Source organism: Serpula lacrymans (assembly GCF_000218685.1).
Source record: "Serpula lacrymans var. lacrymans S7.9 unplaced genomic scaffold SERLAscaffold_6, whole genome shotgun sequence".
NCBI classification, from domain to species: domain Eukaryota; kingdom Fungi; phylum Basidiomycota; class Agaricomycetes; order Boletales; family Serpulaceae; genus Serpula; species Serpula lacrymans.
Genome location: NW_006763295.1, coordinates 137720 through 157009, shown reverse-complemented (window position 1 = coordinate 157009; position 19290 = coordinate 137720). Strand labels below are relative to the sequence as shown.

At 47.4% G+C, this 19290-nt stretch overlaps 5 protein-coding genes across 5 annotated transcripts; 3 read left to right on the top strand and 2 right to left on the bottom strand.

The window, feature by feature from the left end:
- Positions 1–657: 657 nt before the first annotated feature.
- SERLADRAFT_436903 (uncharacterized protein) lies at positions 658–2608 on the top strand (the record flags this gene model as incomplete). Its single annotated transcript, XM_007317201.1, has 5 exons — positions 658–766; positions 818–1353; positions 1402–1539; positions 1591–1768; positions 1827–2608. 5 exons carry the CDS (start codon positions 658–660, stop codon positions 2606–2608), a joined length of 1743 nt encoding a protein of 580 aa, XP_007317263.1.
- SERLADRAFT_414850 (uncharacterized protein) lies at positions 2304–7507 on the bottom strand (the record flags this gene model as incomplete). Its single annotated transcript, XM_007317200.1, has 18 exons — positions 2304–3270; positions 3332–3747; positions 3804–3889; positions 3941–4401; positions 4454–4501; positions 4561–4903; positions 4962–5040; positions 5095–5297; positions 5351–5501; positions 5564–5876; positions 5927–6068; positions 6169–6354; positions 6411–6551; positions 6610–6742; positions 6803–6881; positions 6940–7031; positions 7085–7217; positions 7278–7507. The coding sequence occupies 18 exons, from the start codon at positions 7505–7507 to the stop codon at positions 2946–2948; spliced, it is 3561 nt and encodes a 1186-aa protein (XP_007317262.1).
- Positions 7508–7835: 328 nt separating this feature from the next.
- Positions 7836–11266, top strand: SERLADRAFT_436901 (uncharacterized protein; the record flags this gene model as incomplete). Its single annotated transcript, XM_007317199.1, has 14 exons — positions 7836–7973; positions 8027–8296; positions 8353–8499; positions 8552–8631; positions 8680–9018; positions 9094–9391; positions 9443–9517; positions 9570–9871; positions 9933–10005; positions 10056–10193; positions 10248–10605; positions 10678–10794; positions 10846–11147; positions 11213–11266. 14 exons carry the CDS (start codon positions 7836–7838, stop codon positions 11264–11266), a joined length of 2691 nt encoding a protein of 896 aa, XP_007317261.1.
- Positions 11267–12080: 814 nt separating this feature from the next.
- Positions 12081–12603, bottom strand: SERLADRAFT_386581 (uncharacterized protein; the record flags this gene model as incomplete). The annotated part of the gene is made up of 1 exon (XM_007317198.1): positions 12081–12603. A coding segment is annotated over one exon (156 nt), but the record flags the coding sequence as incomplete, so codon positions are not given.
- A 5712-nt stretch (positions 12604–18315) lies between these two features.
- SERLADRAFT_386580 (uncharacterized protein) lies at positions 18316–18908 on the top strand (the record flags this gene model as incomplete). The annotated part of the gene is made up of 1 exon (XM_007317197.1): positions 18316–18908. The coding sequence occupies one exon, from the start codon at positions 18345–18347 to the stop codon at positions 18579–18581; it is 237 nt and encodes a 78-aa protein (XP_007317259.1).
- Between the last annotated feature and the right edge of the window lie 382 nt (positions 18909–19290).

The following is a 19290-nucleotide window of genomic DNA, read 5'->3' as shown; positions in this document are numbered from 1 at the left end:
CTACCTTTATCTCCTCTGTCGTCCTCTGCGCTATCTCGCTCTGAATCCCGCTTCTCAGCCAGTGTCCTACTGAAGGAAAAGAAAAGGTTCGCGACGCGTCTCGTCACGTGACATATTATTCCCTTCGGTACGCTTGCTTTTCTTTCACCTGGGACCAACTATGTCGAGAGCATGTTTCACTTATTCCGCCCAAGGGACACAATCATGGAGCTCTTTTACTGGGCGGTAGAAAGAATGGGTTCAATGTCAAAAATGGTGTTTGGATGATGCCCTGATCGTTATACCTTCCCACCTCGTGAAAAAAGCAAATTTAAAGGCACAAACGTCTGTACCTGGTAGGTAGCCTCACTGTGTCTATCCGACTCTGTTTCTATCGTGAAGGTAGGTTGCATTATCTACGGCAACGTCGACAAGTTACTCGCAGATATCCTGTGAATGGAAGTATTCTAGAAGAATTCAAATGTCTTTTGTCCACGTACGATAGTATGCTGTCTCAAATGCGGGCACTATCTGTAACGTTTATTATCTGTATGTACTATAGCTAGTTGATATAAGTGAATCCGTATTTTTGGTGAAGAAACTATATCTTGAAGCCGTAATGGAGCTAGCATTGCTATTGCCCGCCCACAGCGACTCGGGTACTGTTCATAACTCTTAATGACATTTATTTCTCCAAAAGCTGCCCTCCCAATAAGCAGCAATGAATTCTGGCAGATGTTCACAAAATGTTCGCCTCCTTCGGGGTGGAATCCCAAGCTTCAAATCGGTGTGTCTTTTCCTTGATTCTATACAACCCATCTAAAGATATTTCTATCAGCCGTAGGAAACTCTGGAGGCCCAGATTCGACATGTTTACTTTTCCTTATCAACCGTCTTCTCAACGAACGCAAATCCAGCCGTGACTCTGCCAAACTCCCTCCGTCCGTCGTCTCGTTAACCGTCGACCATGGCCTCCAGGAGGCTTCCGCTACCATGGCCGCACACTCCGCCAACACCGCTGCATCTCTAGGCGTCAAGCACCACTCCCTACCCATTCCGTGGTCAACATCGCCCTTTCCCCCCAAACCGCTCGCAGCCTTTGAAGAAACAGCGCGCGACGCCAGGTTTCACGTCCTTTTCCAAGCCATGACCCGTACCGGGGCAAACGTCCTCGCGTTTGGTCATCACGCCGACGATCAGGTCGAGACATCACTCATGCGTCTTGCTCGTGGGACGACAGAGGTTGGCGCTGCGGGCATGCGACGTTGTCGGCGGTGGGGTATGGGTATAGGTGCGGAAGAAGGCGAGCTGGGTTGGGCTGGGCTGGAAGGGATGAACAGGTGGATCGTAAGGCCATTGCTAGAAGTTCGAAAGGTGAGTGTGACGCTTGCTATACCCGACATGCACCTAATATATAGGTAGGATAGAATATTGGCCACTTGCCATGAACATGGGTTAGAGTATGTTACAGACCAAACCAATTTTCAGCCTGAAATCACTCTTCGCAACGCCATTCGGCGTATGCTTGCAGAAGAAGAAGCTACAGGAAAGGATACAAAGGTATGTATCTTCTGCATCTCCATGCACTCAAAGCCCAATCCAAATATGTAGCTAGAACTTGACCAAGCCCCTCAAGAAATGCCACCAGAATTTAAGGAGGCTCTGCAGAAAGTAAAGAGTGCGTCCGCGAATTTCCAGACAACCATCTTGGATATATCAGGAGGAAAAGAACAACTGCGAGGTGCTGTCAAGTACCTTTCCTCGCATGTGGAAGATATCGACCATCAAGGTCCACTTTTTCACGGCATTCCCGTATATAATTTACTCACATTAACTGTGAAACGCAGCTACTACTCACCTAAAACAACAATCCCTCCAGTCTCCTATAAGCACGTTTCTCCTCTCGACTCACAACCTGTCAAGCATCACCGATAACGCCATTCAACGTGCCATGGTCCTTCGCATCATGCGCTACGTCTCATTCCACCCATGGGGCTCCATCCGAGCTGACGGGAATCGCCGCAGGAGCAGTATCGAGCGTATCATCAACGTTATCTGGTCACGACAACCTTCGAATACAAGACCAGCGTCCTTTACCGCAGGCGGCGGCGTGCTATGGTCACCTACGATTTTGGCACCGGACGGAAGACTGAAAAAGATCGGGAACCGTACCCAAACGTATCTCATGAAACCCGGTGACAGGTTTGCATGGCTAGCATCGAGGCTGCCGGCAGTTCCTATCCAGGCGTTTCGGGAGAGTATCGATGTCCTCCCTCCGCAGCTGAATGTCGATATCACCCTTCCTCTCTTCGAGCTCCTGGAGCAGGTTAGTGCTGGGACGGCCAAGGAGCCATTCCTTGACATGTTGTATGATTGCCGTTTTTCGCTACGTTTCGATGCAAGCAAGATGCCCGAGAACGTTGCAACGGCACTAGCTAATCATACAGAGACAGGGCAAAGGCTTCGCGTTGTGCCTGATAAGAGATTCTATTGGCCTCGAGTGATGCTCCAGACACCATTGCACCCCAATCGAGTGCTGGCGACATATTCACCAATCGCTCGGTCTCCAGTGGAAGATAGGGAACATTGGGTGACTATGGAGTGGATACGTTTGTTGGATGCAACGTAACTTTATCTATTCAATCCGACTTTTTCGTGGTTGCGACGACTCCTAGAGGGTGGAGTAACACCCTGACTGAGGTAGCCATCGATTATTGTATATGCAAGGTATCATCGGCGCGGTCTAATTGAAGTCCTTTGTTGGTTAAATAGTTTACTCCTGCTAAATAGTACCCCAACACAGCGCCCAAGCCAGCGGACTGTTATAATCGATTTACACAGCTAATGCTTGGAGTGTCGCAGGAATCAGTCCACTCCTGAACTGAAAAAAAAAAAACCCCACACTTCTCTCATCATATGGACAAAGTAGCATAGATTGATGTATCTACAGTTATCCACAAAAATACTCAACTATACTCTCCCTGAAGCTTCTTGAGTATGCGCTCATGCAGTGCGCGTGCTACAGCTCCAACAGCACCAGTGTTACACACTATACCGACGTCTATAGGCGCGATCTTTCCTAATGATAGTCCCCCGCTTGCACTCCGGACAGAATGTACCGCTGCTTGGATGAGTGAAGGTAAGTCGGGTATTGCCTGCAGCCCAAGCAAATCCGGTGAAGACGTCGAAGAAACAGATGCTGAGCCGGATACATCACTACCAAAAAGTGAATGTGATCCATCTATGATGGCAACCCGCTGATTATTCATTAACCGGAAGTCAAGAGCGTGTCTGTCCAAAATGATCAGGAACGGTTGGGGATAGGCTACTGATCTGTTAAATTTGGACGTACCTCAAGTCGCCGTAAAGCACCCTGTACCACCCTAGGCCTTTCACAAATGTTTCTACCCAGGGTTCATTCTCCCATCCAACTACTGCTTTGCCCTTGCCCTTGCCCCTTCCACGGTTAGGGCTCATGCTACTACTACTACCAGGTTCAAGGCGCATGCGTTCGATCTCGACGACTATGGGTAACGTATCCCGTAAAAGCTCCACTAGGCGATGGAGAGAAGACGTTAGGGGGCCATGTCGTAAAATTTGTTGTAGAAACGGCTCTACATCTTCGTGTGGGTTCTTTCGATCCTGAAATGGTGGTGGAGATGTAGCACGCGCTTGAGGGTCGGAAGGGGGACATCGAGAAAAGCGGAGGTCGAATGAACCGCCAGTTGGTGAGAGTTGGTCCATACATCGTATGGAGACCGTGTAGTCCTGATGTGACACCGTGTAAGTTAAAATGGCCAAGTCAGCTTTACAGGTAAGCTTACATGCGCATAAGCGAATTCGACAGTTTGTAGGTCAAACGATAGGAGCCGTACATCTGGCCATTTCCCGTCTTCGGCCATCTGTGCGACTGCAGAGCACATAGTTAGTATCAGTAAGTACGCACTATGTTTACACATACCTTCTCGTGCAATTACTACCATCTTTGATACACGGGCCCATTCTTCCAAGAACTCATCCACGCACATATCAACCTCCTCCGACAGAAATGATACTACCGCTTCTGTTGTATCGTATATAATGCGTTTTGACGGACGGATGATGCTACTACCCCCATTGGCACGTCTCCCCACAGGTTGTTGAACATACTTGAGTTTCACGCATGTCACAACCTGGACCTTCTTGTTAGACCACCAATTTAGAGGAATGACCCGGATATTGGGCATGGCAGCCTCTGCAGCCGGCGCCCCTGATAGTATATCGGATGATTGCACACATAAAGCGGGAACAGATCGTGCAAGAGAAGATTGTATTTGACTGAGTTCGCTTGGGAGAGGGTATCCGCTAGTCGGATTGACATGAGAATAAGGGATACCCCGAATCTTGAATTGTTGTTCGACCTTAGTATATGCCACGCGAGCGCTATTCGTATGGTTTGAATGAATTGGCACAGATATTTTTGGGTGGTACTTACCAGCAATAGGCATACAGCTCGCGTAAGACCTGTGTCTCTAGGTTGAAGCTTCGCGGGAATTACGATCGTTATTTGGAAAAAACAAGGTGAATATACGGTATGCATACCTTCCCTCACGTCTCTCCTTTCCCTTTTCTTCTTTCACGATATCATCTTCAGCATTCCTTTTTCTTTTGTGTCCCATCTGCAGCTCCGACCCGTCCATTGGTGCTGATAATCCGCCAGTTATATCGAATATGGCGTTGTTATCCCCGCGTATCCTTTGAACGTCCAGCCACGCGATGTCTTCCATTATCAGGTTGGCATACATCGTGTCGGTAAGGACTCTGACTGAAATGAGCGCATAGCGGAACTCTTCGTCAGTGATAACCAGGACAAGATAGTGGTTGGGAAAGTTTGATAGCTGGATGTACAACATGCCCCGTGCGCTGGGTCCAAGTTTGTGAAGTTCTGCATAGAGGGAAAGATATGTAATCTACTTAAGGCTTGAGATTTGCAAATGACTCACCTTCCCTGGAAAAATTGCGTTGACGGTAACTATGCAGACCGAGGTAGTTGGCTTTTTGTTCCGCCAGATCTGTAATAGTCTGTGAGATGTGATGAGTATCCTTCCCTAAAATACAAAGAACGCTGCGGCTTACATTCAATCGAAGCCTGACAAGAGCGTCCAACAGTAGAGAAGGGTCTTGATTAAGTCTTTCGGATATGGCGGTAAAGCGTGGACCACGACCTGCAGCTGCAAGGTCGCCCGTATCTCGTAAATTTAGTCGCCCGGTTCTTGTATCAATGGAGATGACAACAACTTCGTCCGCGCAAAGATGAATACGAAGGGCGTATGAGCCACCTGAGACAAATAATAGTTATTTTCTGACCGACTAAAGGCGGGGCGGCACAAACCTTCTTCTGTTAACACTACTTCTCCGGGAGGTGAGAAAACCGTTCTCGTTGGGCCACGTTGAAGCTGTGTTTGGAAGACATTGAGAATAGCTTTAGTATGCTGTTTTATGACCTTTCGTAGCAACGACTCGAAGTCAAGGTTGTACGGATTCTGAAAAAAACCATCATGAGCTTCGACCTTAAAGAAGCTTATGTAGAGAAGAAAATACTGACTACCACCAACAGATCATTTGCCATCACTGCATCTACAGCAGCTATCACCACCCCGAAGGCACCTTTGATTGGTTCCCAAACAACCTGGAATTTCAATCCTTCGGCTTCATCTGACGGCCGTAGGTTCCCGAGTTTTGACTTTTGCTGCAATTCAGCCAACACTCGTGCTATGGGAGAGCGTATAGGACCACCACCGACTTGAGGTGGAGCTCGAGACTCAACTATGGATATTGTAAGTGTACCGCCCGTGAGAGGTAGTTTGGAACGATTTGGAGGCTGAGGGCGACCTGGAATGCTTGGTGGTAGTTGGCGGCTGGATAAAGTTGGTCAGAATGAGCGCTTTGGCCAGAGGCCGAGACTTACACCCAATATGAAACTGTAAGCGTCTTACGACCATTACTCATCTCAACCTTCAGATAGTCTGCCCAGCCGAGAGAGCGCATCCTTTGGGCCTGGACATAATCAGCAGCTCCTCGCATGAAACAGTGCACAAATATGATTTTACCTGGTACCATAATATCTCTAGTTGATACGATAGCGACATTACCTCTGTAATTTATCTAAGTACGAGTACAGATGTAGATACGTCAGGAGAGATGACTCACGGAGGAAGTTGAAGACGCGAACTAGGGGTGCATCGGCCGTGCCTTCTGGTAGTTGAGGTCTTGGAGGAACTTCGACGCCAGGAACAGGCTCTTCCTCTTGGGGAAGAGGAATATAATAGGCTAGTCGTGCATCAGCTTCATCAGCTATATGACGCTTCAACATGCCTGTAGGCATCTGGGGAAATTCTGAGTGAAAAGAGGAATAAGCTCCATCAGCCAAAACAATTAGTGGGTTTACCTACCTTGCATGCCTGTAAGGTCTCCTCCTACCGTGATGAGGAACTTCACGCCGACAAAGAACCACCCATCGTTCCTTTCGGCACCGCGAAGGCAAAGTGAAACTTCGAAGAGTTTAGGAACGGTGAAATGAGCTCGTCCATCAGCTATAGCGCAAATAACTATTTAACACAAGCCTTGTAACTCAAACAAAAGGGAAAGTACCGATACGATGCTGAGACATTTCAACGGGTATTATCTCATGCATGCGCAAGCGTAGACGAATTGCGTCTTCCATGTCCGTCAGTGTCTTCGCAACTTCTGCATCCATCAATGGTGTTGGAGGGACGATCAGTTTCTGCATGAGGTATCCATAAGTCCCATTCCAGCATTAACAAGAAAATAAGCATTGAAAGACCTTGATTACAGACGGAAGTCTCCGATATGAGCCAGTCGTCAGAACATCCAATGAAGTGAGTAAATCGTGGTTGCGAAGCCTGGGCGCACAAGGGCACATTGGTTGCACTGTAATATACAGCACTATTTGGGACAAACCTTGCTGGATCTAAACTTTCTTTAGCATAGGTTAAGCCTCTCATGACGTCCTCAAACTGCTGGTTTTGATTCATTAGAAAAGCTGTAATATTCTGAGAATAGTAGGTTGGTCAATCTGTAAACTAGAAAGTGTGTCAGAAAGTACCATGCATTTCTGTACAGTTTGAGCGTCTCGGGCCCACTTAGTTATTGCGTAGAGCTTGACGACCTGTTTCTTCGTCTTGACTACCCAGTCTGCCAATGTACGCTTTCGTGCGGTATCAGACATATTTGGGAGGCTGAAGACGAAACATGAGGATGCAACTGTGCAAGACGCAATTGAAACTACGAATACTCACGTTTCAGCCAACTCTGAAAGTTCTGCATAGATAGCCTGCACGACTCTCGATAAAACCTCTCCAAGAGCCACCTGGCCATCGTAAACGACAGGGAGTTCTCGTTCGAGTTCTTCTGGAGTGTGTTCGTGTACGCCATTTACGTGGAATCCATTAGCCAGAGGTGAAGGAGGGTTTTGTATTCGGGTATCTAGCTCCACGACGCCATTTGCTCCGTTCCTTGCGTGATCCATGAGAGAGCACTCTCCACCTTCTCAGTTGCAGAAAATACTGCAGCTTTGCATTAACTTCCCTTGCCTTCACGCAAACCTGAAACACAAAGCAAAGGACAAGAGCAAACGGCAAGAACGCAAGTTGAAAGTAAAACGAAAGGGCGGTCCCATTATTGACGCCACATGGTTGTCGGTGGCTATTGCACTCTGGCGTAACGTCCGAGCCAATATCACTACCACGTACAACTTTACTTTGAACTGCGGCACAGTCTGCTTTGCAGACGTGTCCCTGGCTATATACGCCTTTCTTAAATAAAGTCCACATACAAGCCCAAATTCATATCTTGCTATGGACTATCTCAGGAACTTGGGTTCTGCAGCTGTTTCATCTTTGGTTCAAAAGTCCGGTATTAACCTTCCGTTCTCCTTGGGGCAGAAAGTCACGTCGTTCGAGACTTTCTGGAATCTATATGATGCTACTAAAAGGGTACGGCAATAAAATCTCGCGTTCCCTGCACAAATCGTTAACAACAGCCATAGGATGATGGAAGCCCCGTATCGGTTTTTGAGTATGATTTCAATCATCCCTTGAACAAGCCTACGATTCCTCTTGCTCGAAATGCCCTGCGCAAACTGCGCACAATACGTCACCCTGATGTCCTCAAGTTTATGGACGTTGTCGAAACTGATACGGTCATCTATATCATGACGGAACGTGTGCGACCGCTCCCGCTGGCTTTGAAATCCTGGTCCACCAAAAGTGCAGAGGAGCGGGAAGATTGGCTGCTATGGGGTCTGCATCGAATATCGGTTTGCTGGCATCCCAAAGTTCCTACCATCTACTCTCACCCATCATGTCTCTTTAGGTAGCCTTGGCTTTCGTCAACGAATCATGTTCGTCTACTCATGGCAACGTTCGGACCAACTCGATCTTCATATCACCTTCCGGGGAATGGAAGCTGGGAGGATTTGAAGTGCTAAGTAGTCCGAAGGATGATATGGCTGTTATATATGTTTGTTCCCATTACCATGTTACATACGCGTCCGCCTCTCACCTATCGCTAGACTATGGGTGGCCTTTTGCCCGATGCAATGTCTTACGCTCCTCCAGAAGTCAAGAAGAGCGGTTGGCACAACTTGAAAGAGTAAATGTTTATGTCTTTTTATATTTCATACGCTCAGCTTTTGCTCAGGCAGGATGTTGCCCCCGCCGACGCATATTCACTTGGTCTACTGCTTCACTCGGTCTTTAACCCAACACATCCCCCTCCCGCGACAGCTCAGCCACCACACCCTCCCCCCCAACCATCTACCAGAGGAGCGATTCCTGTCGCTCTATTCCCATCCTTCAAGAAGTTGCTTAATCCGAATCCAAAGGCACGTATGTCTCCCAAATTGTTTCTGGATATCGGTATGGCCGAGACCGCAGGAGAAGGCTCCGGTTTCTTCTCCAACAACCGGCTGGTGAAGGTATGTACTGGTTTGGATAATTTCAGCCTCGGAAGTGAGGCAGAAAAAACAAGTTTGCTTCGGTGAGTGTCGTGGCATTTCTACCTCATAACCGAGCGTACAGGATTCTCGGGTGGCCGCTCATTCAAGCTCATCAGGACTCTCAAAGAATCGGCGTCGTCTTTCCCTCCGGAGTTTGCATCATTTCGCGTGCTACCATCGCTTATATCTGCGCTGGAGTATGGGGGTGCATCAGCAGCAACGATTCTTCCTCTGGTGCTACAATTCGGGAAAAATGTCTCTCCAGAAGATTATTCTAGTGTCATTCTCGCTCCCTTGATAAAGTTATACGCCAGTCCAGATCGCGGTACTCGTATGGCATTGCTAGACCACCTTCCTGAGTACGCTGAAAAGCTAGACAAAAAGGTAGTCGTAGACAAGATCTGGCCTCACTTGGTATGCGAGGCGTACACTCCCTTTTGTTATCGTGCTAAGTATTTATGTCAGCAAACGGGATTCACAGATACCGTCGCTGTGATAAGGGAAGCCACCGTTAGAGCTGTCGTCCTCCTCTCGCTCAAGGTTAGCTTAGATGTTGGCAGGAAAACTATTACTATCTTACCCTCATGCTCAGCTCAACGACCGAATACTGAATAACGACCTATTACGACACCTGGCCAAAATGCAAAATGACATTGAACCTTCAATTCGAACGAATACCTGCATTCTTATCGGGCGATTAGGTCCTACTCTGGGGTACAACACTAAACGCAAAGTCCTTGTCCCTGCCTTTTCTCGCGCTCTTAAGGACCCGTTCGTCCATGCACGCGTGGCTGGGCTGATGGCATTTATGGCCACGATTGACTGTTTTGATGTAGAAGATATGGCTGGCAAAGTCATTCCCGGTATTTCATCTACTATGCTAGATAAAGAAAAGTAGGTGTCCCCAGTCTTTCTAAAAATTTGATTAGGTATACTGATATCAATTTTGCTCCAGGCTAGTTCGCGATCAAGCATTCAAAGCCATCGACTTGTTTGTAAAGAAGCTTGAGGCGCACGCTGCCTCCATGGTACGTATACCTTCTTGTCGCAAATTACGTATCTTCAGACTTCTTGTCAGCCCGAAACAGCTCAAACCGAAGATGGCTCTCTGGAGCCCGTAGTGCCAGGTGGTTATAGCCAAACTGCTATCGTCAACTCAGCTACTGGCGCTGCAGGAGCGCTTGCAGGTTGGGCTATATCATCGATTGGGAAAAAGGTATTTTCTAACAGTGTACGTCATGTATAGCTTTCTCACTAGTTTTTCCCGCAGCTTGCACCAGCAGATATGCAGACTTCGATGGGTTCTCCTGCAATCAATACCCTCGAGCGGCCAACTTCCGCACCACCTCCTCTCGCCAACACTGGCTCCTCAGTGCGTCCAAATCAGCTCCTCTCCGTACCTTCTGCCGTATCCGCCGCAAATTCAACAGTCTCTTCGCCTGCATTCCCCGTCAGCCAAGGGCCCAAGGCTCGGGGGCTTCAGCTCGGTGCAAACAAGGTTCCTGCGAGCGTGGCTTCTGCAGCCCTGGCTGCACAACTTGCTGAGGAGGCTGCTACCGAAGAGGGTGGGAGCTATCCATGGACTAGTGAAGATTTGATAGATATCAACGCCGACGAGGATGATTGGAGTGAGTGTTCTACTCTTTCTTTCAAACCAGTAACGCTCTTTCAGATTTGCTGACCATGAACTATCTCTGAAGGCGCGTTTGAGAGTGCACCAGCGGTCTTACCAACTGTCATCGAGCCCAAACCCATTTCGGCTGTCGGTTTGGGGCTTGGAATCTCATTAGAGAACGGACATACTGTTCAAGAGAACTGTAAGTTCCTTTGCTTTGGTTGTTTGTAAGCTTTGACTCGATAGATTCCAGCTGATAATCCATGGGGAGAAATGGAGTCTCTGTCTACTACTACCGATAGCTATGCTAACCCATGGAGTTCTCCATCTCGACCGAGCTTCTCTTCCCTCTCTACGCAACCTCGTAAAGCTTCCACCCCACTTGCCAGACTTACGAGTGCCTCCCCTGTGTCGAGCATACGGTCTACTCCAGTATCGTCACCACCACCTCCAGACCCGGATATCGACAAAAAGAACATCACAGTGAGTTTGGCAAGCATGACTAAGGAGGAGAAAGCCGCAGAGATGGCGCGCAGAAAGGAAGAAAGGAGACAGGTGTGATATCGTCCATCATTATTCTTGTAATTGGTATGTTCACTAATTGATATCTCCGCCTATAGCGTATCGAGAAGCTCAAGGAGCAAAAGAAGAACGCAGCCGGAGCGAAATCGTAATATCCGAGAGACTGTCGTGTTATACATATACCCTACGTTACACATCTTAGACGGTAATGCAGACCTGGATGCTAACTATTGTGTGATGGTAGTTAACTACATGGGTTTTACTTTTGTAGGCCGACCAGTAGCTCATCCAATGGAAGCCGTATAAACCTGGCTTTCACCAGGTCCAGACGAAGATGTTGAGGGCTCTTCTGTGCCATCACTTTGCTGTTCGCAATTGGTCACTTAACTACAGTGTCAGATGATATATAAGTATAAGTGGAGTAGATGATACTGATGTTTCCCAAGCATATTTGTGTAAGGCAACACACGATGTTTATGTGACCCATGCTGGTGCCGTCGCGAGCTATGAAGTAGAGAAGGTCGTAGTTAACGGGAATACAGATTCACTACTTGTAACAACTAAAGTTTTTGTACTCTTGCACACAACTAACACAAGCAGAGAGTGTAGATGAAGGAATGGGTAAAATCCCCTAGAGTAGGACCAAGTTAGTTGTTGGTAGACAACAGGAGGACTCACTGAGGAGTCTCCTTGATCTATTGGGGCATCTATACTACTACAATGTATTTGTACATGTATGTACAGTTGATAGATCAGTGGTGGCTGATGATGTCATAGGGCACAGCCATTGTGACAAGCCCCACCATGTGAAAGATTTGAGGAATTGATTTTTCTAATCACACTCCTGCTATGTCTGTCAGGCAACAAATACGAAGCTATATAACAAAGCTCAATGTCTGGTCAAGTCCTTCCTTGAAGGCGGTGAATCAGAGTATGAGAATGAAGAGTATCGGTAAGAGCGCAAATCCAAACTAATATTGAACTAGAGAACAATACATTGAGTATATACTTCTCTATATAGTGAACGGCGATGGTCAGACCGAGAAAGGGAACTACTGAGAAAGTGGTCTGACCAGCTAACTAACCAATAAGAAAAAAGGGAGGAAGTGGTCCGATCTATCGTGTTTACTAATCGTATCAGAAAACGTATTGGTAAGGGATATGCGATTGGCTGTATCAGTAAGCCCATGAGAAGGCGCTGATTCACTACCTTCTTCGCTTATCAATATTCCTCCGAAGTATTCCCAGACATAGCACTGAATCGTGGCTATGTCATCTGGATATCTTCTTGAGGGTCGACAACGAGTCTACCTCGTTGTAGGTACGATAGAACGTGAGTGTGAAGAGAGAATAAGAAGAAAAATGATAAAAGTAATAAGACACCAGCTGTAATCTCTAGTCCAAGGGCAAGAGGAGTGATGGGGATCGAATCTGCTAACCACGACATGACGGGAATGCGATAAGAAAAATCGATTCCTCACATTAGCTCCCCTTTTATAAGACTCGTGTCCTCATGAGTCCGGATGCGGCACTTTGGAACTTGTTACTAATCCAATCAAAAAGCATCGGCGGTTTAGAAGTGGCGGTGTAGTTTTCGTAAGGACGGAAATGAAGAGAAGCGGTAATAATACGAGGGGCGGCGGGATTTGTTTTGTGGAAGGTGGCGAGTAAATCAGCGACATGCGTAAGATTGGTGTCGGGTTCCCAAGTGCGTTCGGAGACTGGATAACCATGCCAGTGAATTAGGTAGTCGAGCTTACTACCTTTCAGTTTAGTCGGTCTGGAAGCGATTATACTCTCTACTTCGTATTCGTCTATTCCTTCCACAATCTCGGGTGGTGGCCGCGAGGAAATTGGTTGATTGAGGAATTCGGGAGGGTGGTATGGTGAGAGGATGGCTTCGTTGAATATGGGGTGAATGGACTTCCAACTTTTAGGGATGTCGAGTTGATATGCGGAAGGTCCGACCTTTTGGGTGACTTTGAAAGGTCCGAAGCGTTTATCATCTAATTTCTTCATTGGTCTATCCGTTGTGATATTATGCCCTTCTAACCAGACTTTGTCGCCAGCTTGGTACTCCCGGGAGGGGGATTTCTTACGGTCGTAATACTTCTTCAGATTCTCGTTTGCTACAAGAAGGGAGGATTTCGTGATATCATGGAGTTTTTTCATTTGTTCGCTAAATTCTGCTGCAGAAGCGGAGCGAGGGGACAACGTGGTGGTGATATTTGTTCTTGGGTGTAACCCATAGTTCAAAAAGAAGGGTGTTTGATTCGTTGCGGTATGGAGGTGGTTGTTGTATGTAAACTCAGCAATGGAGAGCCAGTCTGCCCAGTCATCTTGTCGATGATTTATAAAAACGCGGAGGTAGTGCTCTAGATCCTGGTTGATCCGTTCGGATTGTCCGTCTGTTTGAGGGTGATAGCCTGTAGAGAGGCCTGGTGCTATCCCCATTAGGTCGTAGAAGTCTTTTGTGAATCGAGACATGAATTGAGGACCTCGATCGGAGACGATCTTTTCAGGAATTCCGTGGAGTCGTATTACATTATCTCGGAGTTGACGTGCATAACCGGCCGAGTCGAGAGTGACGAAGGTGGGGACGAAATGGGCCATTTTACTAAATCGGTCAACAAAGACCTGAACGGCGGTGTAGCCCTTGGATTCCGGTAATGCGCCTATGAGATCGGTGGTGATAACCTGCCAAGGCCGATCTGGTATCGGGTTCGGGTGTAGAGGGGCGTTAGTCTTTGTCCGATGTGCCTTGGTGCGTTGACAACTCTCGCATCCTTGTACATACCGTCTGATATCTGTACGAAGACTTGGCCACCAGAGCTCTCGGTTTACTCGTTCAAACATCGTTCTTTCTCCTGGGTGCCCGGCTAGGGCTTCGTCGTGATGATCTTTCAATATTCGCGCCCTTAGTTCGTGATTTCGGGGAACGTATACTCGGTCAGCTAAAGGGATCGGGTAGGAACTCGTCGCGGACTCTCTCTTGATCCAGACGATCCTATCCTTCATCTTCCAGGTATCCGGCTTCTCTTTCAAGTTCTTCTTTACTACTTCGTCTTGTTTCTGGAAGCTTTGACGTATATCTGGTAGGTATCCTTCGTTGGTGTCAAATAATTCGAAATGTACGTCTGGGAGAAGTATCTGATCTTCGTTATCGTTTGTGCCTTTAGGATGATCGATCCGTCTGCTTAACAGGTCGGCCTTCGTATTCTGATTTCCTTTGACGTGTTCCATCTTAAAATTATAATCTGCAAGCTGGGATGACCATCGAGCTTGGCGTCGATTGTATTTCTGAGGTTGACGGAAGTAGAGGAGGTTTTGGTGATCTGTGAAGATGGTGAAGGGGTGTTTCGATCCTACAAGGTGATGTCGCCATTCATCTAACGCCGTCATGACTGCGAGCATCTCTTTGTCGTAAATTTCATAGTTCCGTTCTGCAGGGGTAAGGGCTTTCGAGAGGAATGCTATGGGTCTGAATTTGTCGTTTTGTTTCTGGGATAGGACGGCTCCTACAGCGAAGTCAGAGGCGTCGGTCTCTAGTTTGAATGGGTCGTCGTCGTTTGGTATAGCAAGGGTGGGGTCAGTAGTGAGCGTTTTCTTCAATGTTTCAAAGGACGTTTCTTGTTCGTCTTTCCAGGTCCAGTCAACTTTTCCGGTGAGCACAGTGAGTGGTTTCGCAATTCGTCCGTAGTCTTTGACAAATCGTCGATAGAAATTGGAGAACCCTAAGAATGATTGGAGTTCTCTTTTATTCTTTGGTGCGGGCCAGTCAGCGACCGCTGCGACTTTTAACGGGTCCATACGGATAGTGTCTTTGGAGATGATCATGCCTAAATACTCGACTTCCTGTTTCTCGAATTCGCACTTTTCTGGTTTAAGATACAACTGATTTTGTTGCAGGATATGGAGGACTTTGGTGACTATTTGACGATGTTCTTCGAGTGTTTCCGTGAAGATCATAATATCGTCTAAATATACAATAACTTTTCCTTCCGTGATCAGTTCTCTTAGGAGGTGGTCCATCATGGTCTGGAAGGTTGCTGGCGAGTTGGTAAGTCCGAAAAACATGACGAGGGGTTCGAACAGGCCGCGATTGGTCCTGAAAGCGGCTTTGTGTTCGTCTCCTTCTTGGATTCGGACGTTGTTGTATCCCCATCGTACGTCTAGTTTCGTGAAGTAATTGGCACCTTTGAGTTTATCGATGAGTTCGGATATGAGGGGGAGGGTGTAGCGATTCTTTATGGTAAGCTCATTCAGCTTGCGATAATCTTGGACAGGGCGTAGTGAGCCATCTTTCTTTTTGATAAAGAAGAATGGTGATGCGTAAGGTGATTTGGATACTCGAATCCGTCCACTTGTTAGATTTTCGTTAAGGAATTCGTCTAGATGGTGTTGTTCGTCTCGGCTAAGAGGGTACGTTTTGCAGTCAAGACCATTAGCCTCTGGTATTAACTCAATTGCATGGTCCCAAGGACGTTTCGGGGGAAGTTTGTCAAATGATTCTTTGGTGAAAACGGGTTCGAATTCATGGTAGATTGGAGGAACGACATCTCGGAAAGTAAGCTTTGACTTTGCCTTTTCGGAGGATTCGGCGATTTGTTGACTTTTAGTGGCAAATGCGTTCAATTCTAGCTGTGTTATCTCCATAATTCGTGTTTCAAGATCGACGGCTAGAACTTTATCCCCTTCTTCAGGATGATACTCCGGATCATCAGCAGGGAAGGTAATCTTGTTGGTCCGCCAATCAATTGTTGGATTCGTCAGTATCAACCAGTCGTATCCAAGCAGTATGCGTGGTGAAAGTAGAGATGCTACGATGACGTCTATCAAATGTTCTTTCCCTTTCACATTGATGTGAAGAGTGACATAGTGTGTTACTTTCTGGGATCGACCATCGGCTCCTGCAGCGTCAAGAGGGACGGGCAGAGGCGTAGTATTGAGGGTATACTTGTCAACCAGGCTTCGATCGATAACCGAGTTGGTGCAACCAGAGTCGATAAGGGTTGGGACGGTGAATGTCTGTCTGTCGTCTATGGTAGTGACTTGAGAAATGATATGGAGGCTTCGTTTTGACGTAGGGTGGTGCGGCGAGGTGTAAGCATGGATGCGTTCTATAATGTTCTCTTCGTCGTGGTTCCTTAGCATCTGTATCGCCTGCAGGGTGATATGCTCGTAGTGATCTTTATGGGCCCAGTTTCGTAACAGAGCTCTTGCTCTTTCTGGTTTCTGGTCTTTGATTCGTCTGGCCAACCATTCCGGTGAATGTGGCTTCGCGTAGGTTTCGGTTACAGCACGTAGATGTTGATCAACTCGTTTTATTGCAGTCGTTGGTAATGTACGAGGGTTAAATACAACATTCCGGGTCAGAGAGTCCGTGCTTACTCCTGACCTTTCTGAAAATCCTTCGGGGGTGCTTCGATTTCTTTTAATGACGATGTAGTGGGAGTGTCTTTGGTTTCCTCCGTTTCCATATATCGTATTGCCATCTTTCCATGTGGGCAATTTCTAGCAATGTGGCCTCGTTCGCCACAATTGTAACAAGTAACATTCGGGTTGGGCCGATGTTGTCTTTGCGTGTTGGAACTCCCAATCTCCATAGGTACACCTGATCCTCCAAACGTTCCTGCTGTGTTTGGATGGACTGCATTCTGGGGCGGTGGTTTATGAGATAGAGTATAATACGGTCGCTGTTGGATATATCGTGGTCTTCGCGTCTCTGTTCGCGGTACTGTCTGTTGATGCTGTGGTGGAGGGTAGCCTTGGTTCTGCTGATAGCGCGGTTGATATCGTTGGTACTGAGTTGGCAGCCTTTGTTGAGGTGGTTTATCTCTCCTCCTTTCCAGATTAAGCTCTTCATTTCGCTGTTCCCATTTCCTTGCCGCTGCCCTCCACTCTAAGTACGTGGTGGGTAGGTTTTCCTGTTGCGAGATACGATCACGAAGGAACTAGGAGAGGTTGCGGCGAAGAATACTGTGAATGAACGGATAACTTTCATCTGCGTCTGGTGGTAATCCCGCTTCCATAAGTTTGGATTCGAGTCCTCCGAAATATGCGTCTACCGTCATCTCTCGTTGTTCGTAATCGTGAAGGGCAATCTCTGCTTTCAACTTGAGATGGGGGTCCAGGAATTCGTTATCTAATTCCTTGATGAATTCTGAGATAGTTCCCCAATTTCGCGGTGCAAATAAGTCTCCTAGCACTGCGGTTTTGTTGTTGAAGTTCGCCTTCCATGTATGACAGGCGTCATTGGCTTTATCGGACGAGATTCGGGATAGTGCAAAGAGGATTTTGGAGGAGTTGGTTTGGAAACTTCTGGGATAGGCGAAAAAGTAATTTGCTAAAGCGTTCTTCCAGTCAACGTATGTTTCCTTTTTACCGATGAATTCGAATGGAGGGGTGGCAAGGACAGCTTTGCTTCCTTGATTTGTTTCGTCGGCCATTGCTGCCGCTAGATCAGGTTCAAGGTCTAAAGATTCCTGATCGAACCAATCGTCGGGTTGGTTTTCGGGTTCTGGAGTCGGAGGCGGGGGAGGAAAGTCTTCCGGTCCTGTTGACTGATACAGATCGTCGGGTTCTAGAGCTTCTGCAGCAGCTCCTAGAGATTGTGGGGGAGGTGTGTCGGGAGTGACCAGAGGACGGGGTTCTCGATAGGGCTCCAGATTTTCAACGGGTTAGATAACGAGTCCTTTTTATTTACTCAAAGTCTGGGTCAAACGTAAAGTTACTAGGGAAGTCTCCTCCTTCTGCTTCTCGGGGTCTCCAGTATTCTACGTTTTGAGTAGACTCTTCACTTTCCGACTCGGTTTCGCTGCTAGATTCTCCCCCGAGTATATCTGTTAATGAACTTCCTGTTTCTCGTTCTATCCTTTCTGCACAAGGTGCAAAAAGTTGTTCAACCGACGGGATGAGCGGTGCTTCTCCTCTCCGACCTTGGTAGGTGTAAGAGTACTGCGAATAGATACGAGTTCGTGAGCTATGGTTGATAACGGCCCAGAAATCGCTTTGGAGTACTGTAACAATGAAACGTTCGGGGTGATCAGATTGTTGGTTAACAACAAATGGAGTGAGGATTTCTAGGATCCAGTAATATTCGTCGACGTATTCTGAAACGTGTCGAATGTTGTCGATTTCGGTCGTGTAGTCTTCTCCGTCACGGGATTTCCTCTGAGCAGTCGCGATGAGCTGATCAAATCGTGCTAATGCAGCAACAACTCGTCGAATATGATCTTTAGTAGAGGGCGTGACGATTATAATAGAAGTGCTGTGTTGAAGACCAAACCGCGGCCCGAATGCGTCAAGATCTTGGACTTCTGGGAGGTAGAGAGTTCGGCGAAGTCGTGTCAGATATTGGACAATAGAAAGGTGGTCCAGATGATTGCCGATGCAGAAGTACTGGATGGGTTGGTAACTGACAGGAGAGGCGGAGTAGGTGTCGTAGTAGTCCGATGTAAAAAATGAGGACGGGATATCGTAGGTAGGTTCCTCGTTAGGCCTCTTCCTTAACACAATGCCGCAAAGCAAGGTGTGTTCGAAGTCGTAAGGGAGGAGGCGGCTGGGTATGTCTGGAAAAATGAGAGGGCGGATTCGATAAAGATCGAGGAGATCTGGGATGTGGCTCTGCGAAATAAGTTGCAGGTTTCGTTCCTGTACGTTGGCTATTCCTTTCAAAAGCTTAACCCTCTGAGTGTTCTCGTAACTCGGGCGTACTAGGCTCTCGAAGTAGTCTATCAACGGAATTTGTTCGTGCCGCAGGGATATGAAGATTAAAAGTTCTCTCCGTGCTCTGTCGGAGATGTTGGAGTATCTCCTCGAGACTGCGAGAATTTCTCCTACAGATGGCGGAATGGTAAAAGATGGATTGGGTGAGAGCGAGTGCGTCGTTTATGTCGAGGATGATATCCTCGATCGGATCAATTGGTGAAGACGAAGCAGAGGAGTCTTGATACAACTCAGTGATCTGTTCGACCGTTCCTTCCACGTCTGGAGTATGGGCTTCGGTAGGGACGGGGAGGACCGGGAGCGGTTTGTTGAGAGCTGCGAGGAAATCTCTCTGGTGTCTGCGGTCCGCTTCTGATACCCACTCTTCTGAGAGCTGTTGGGAGGTAGACACGATGGAGGTATACAACGTCGCTGACGAGTCCGGTTTGTAGGTATCTGATGATGGCAA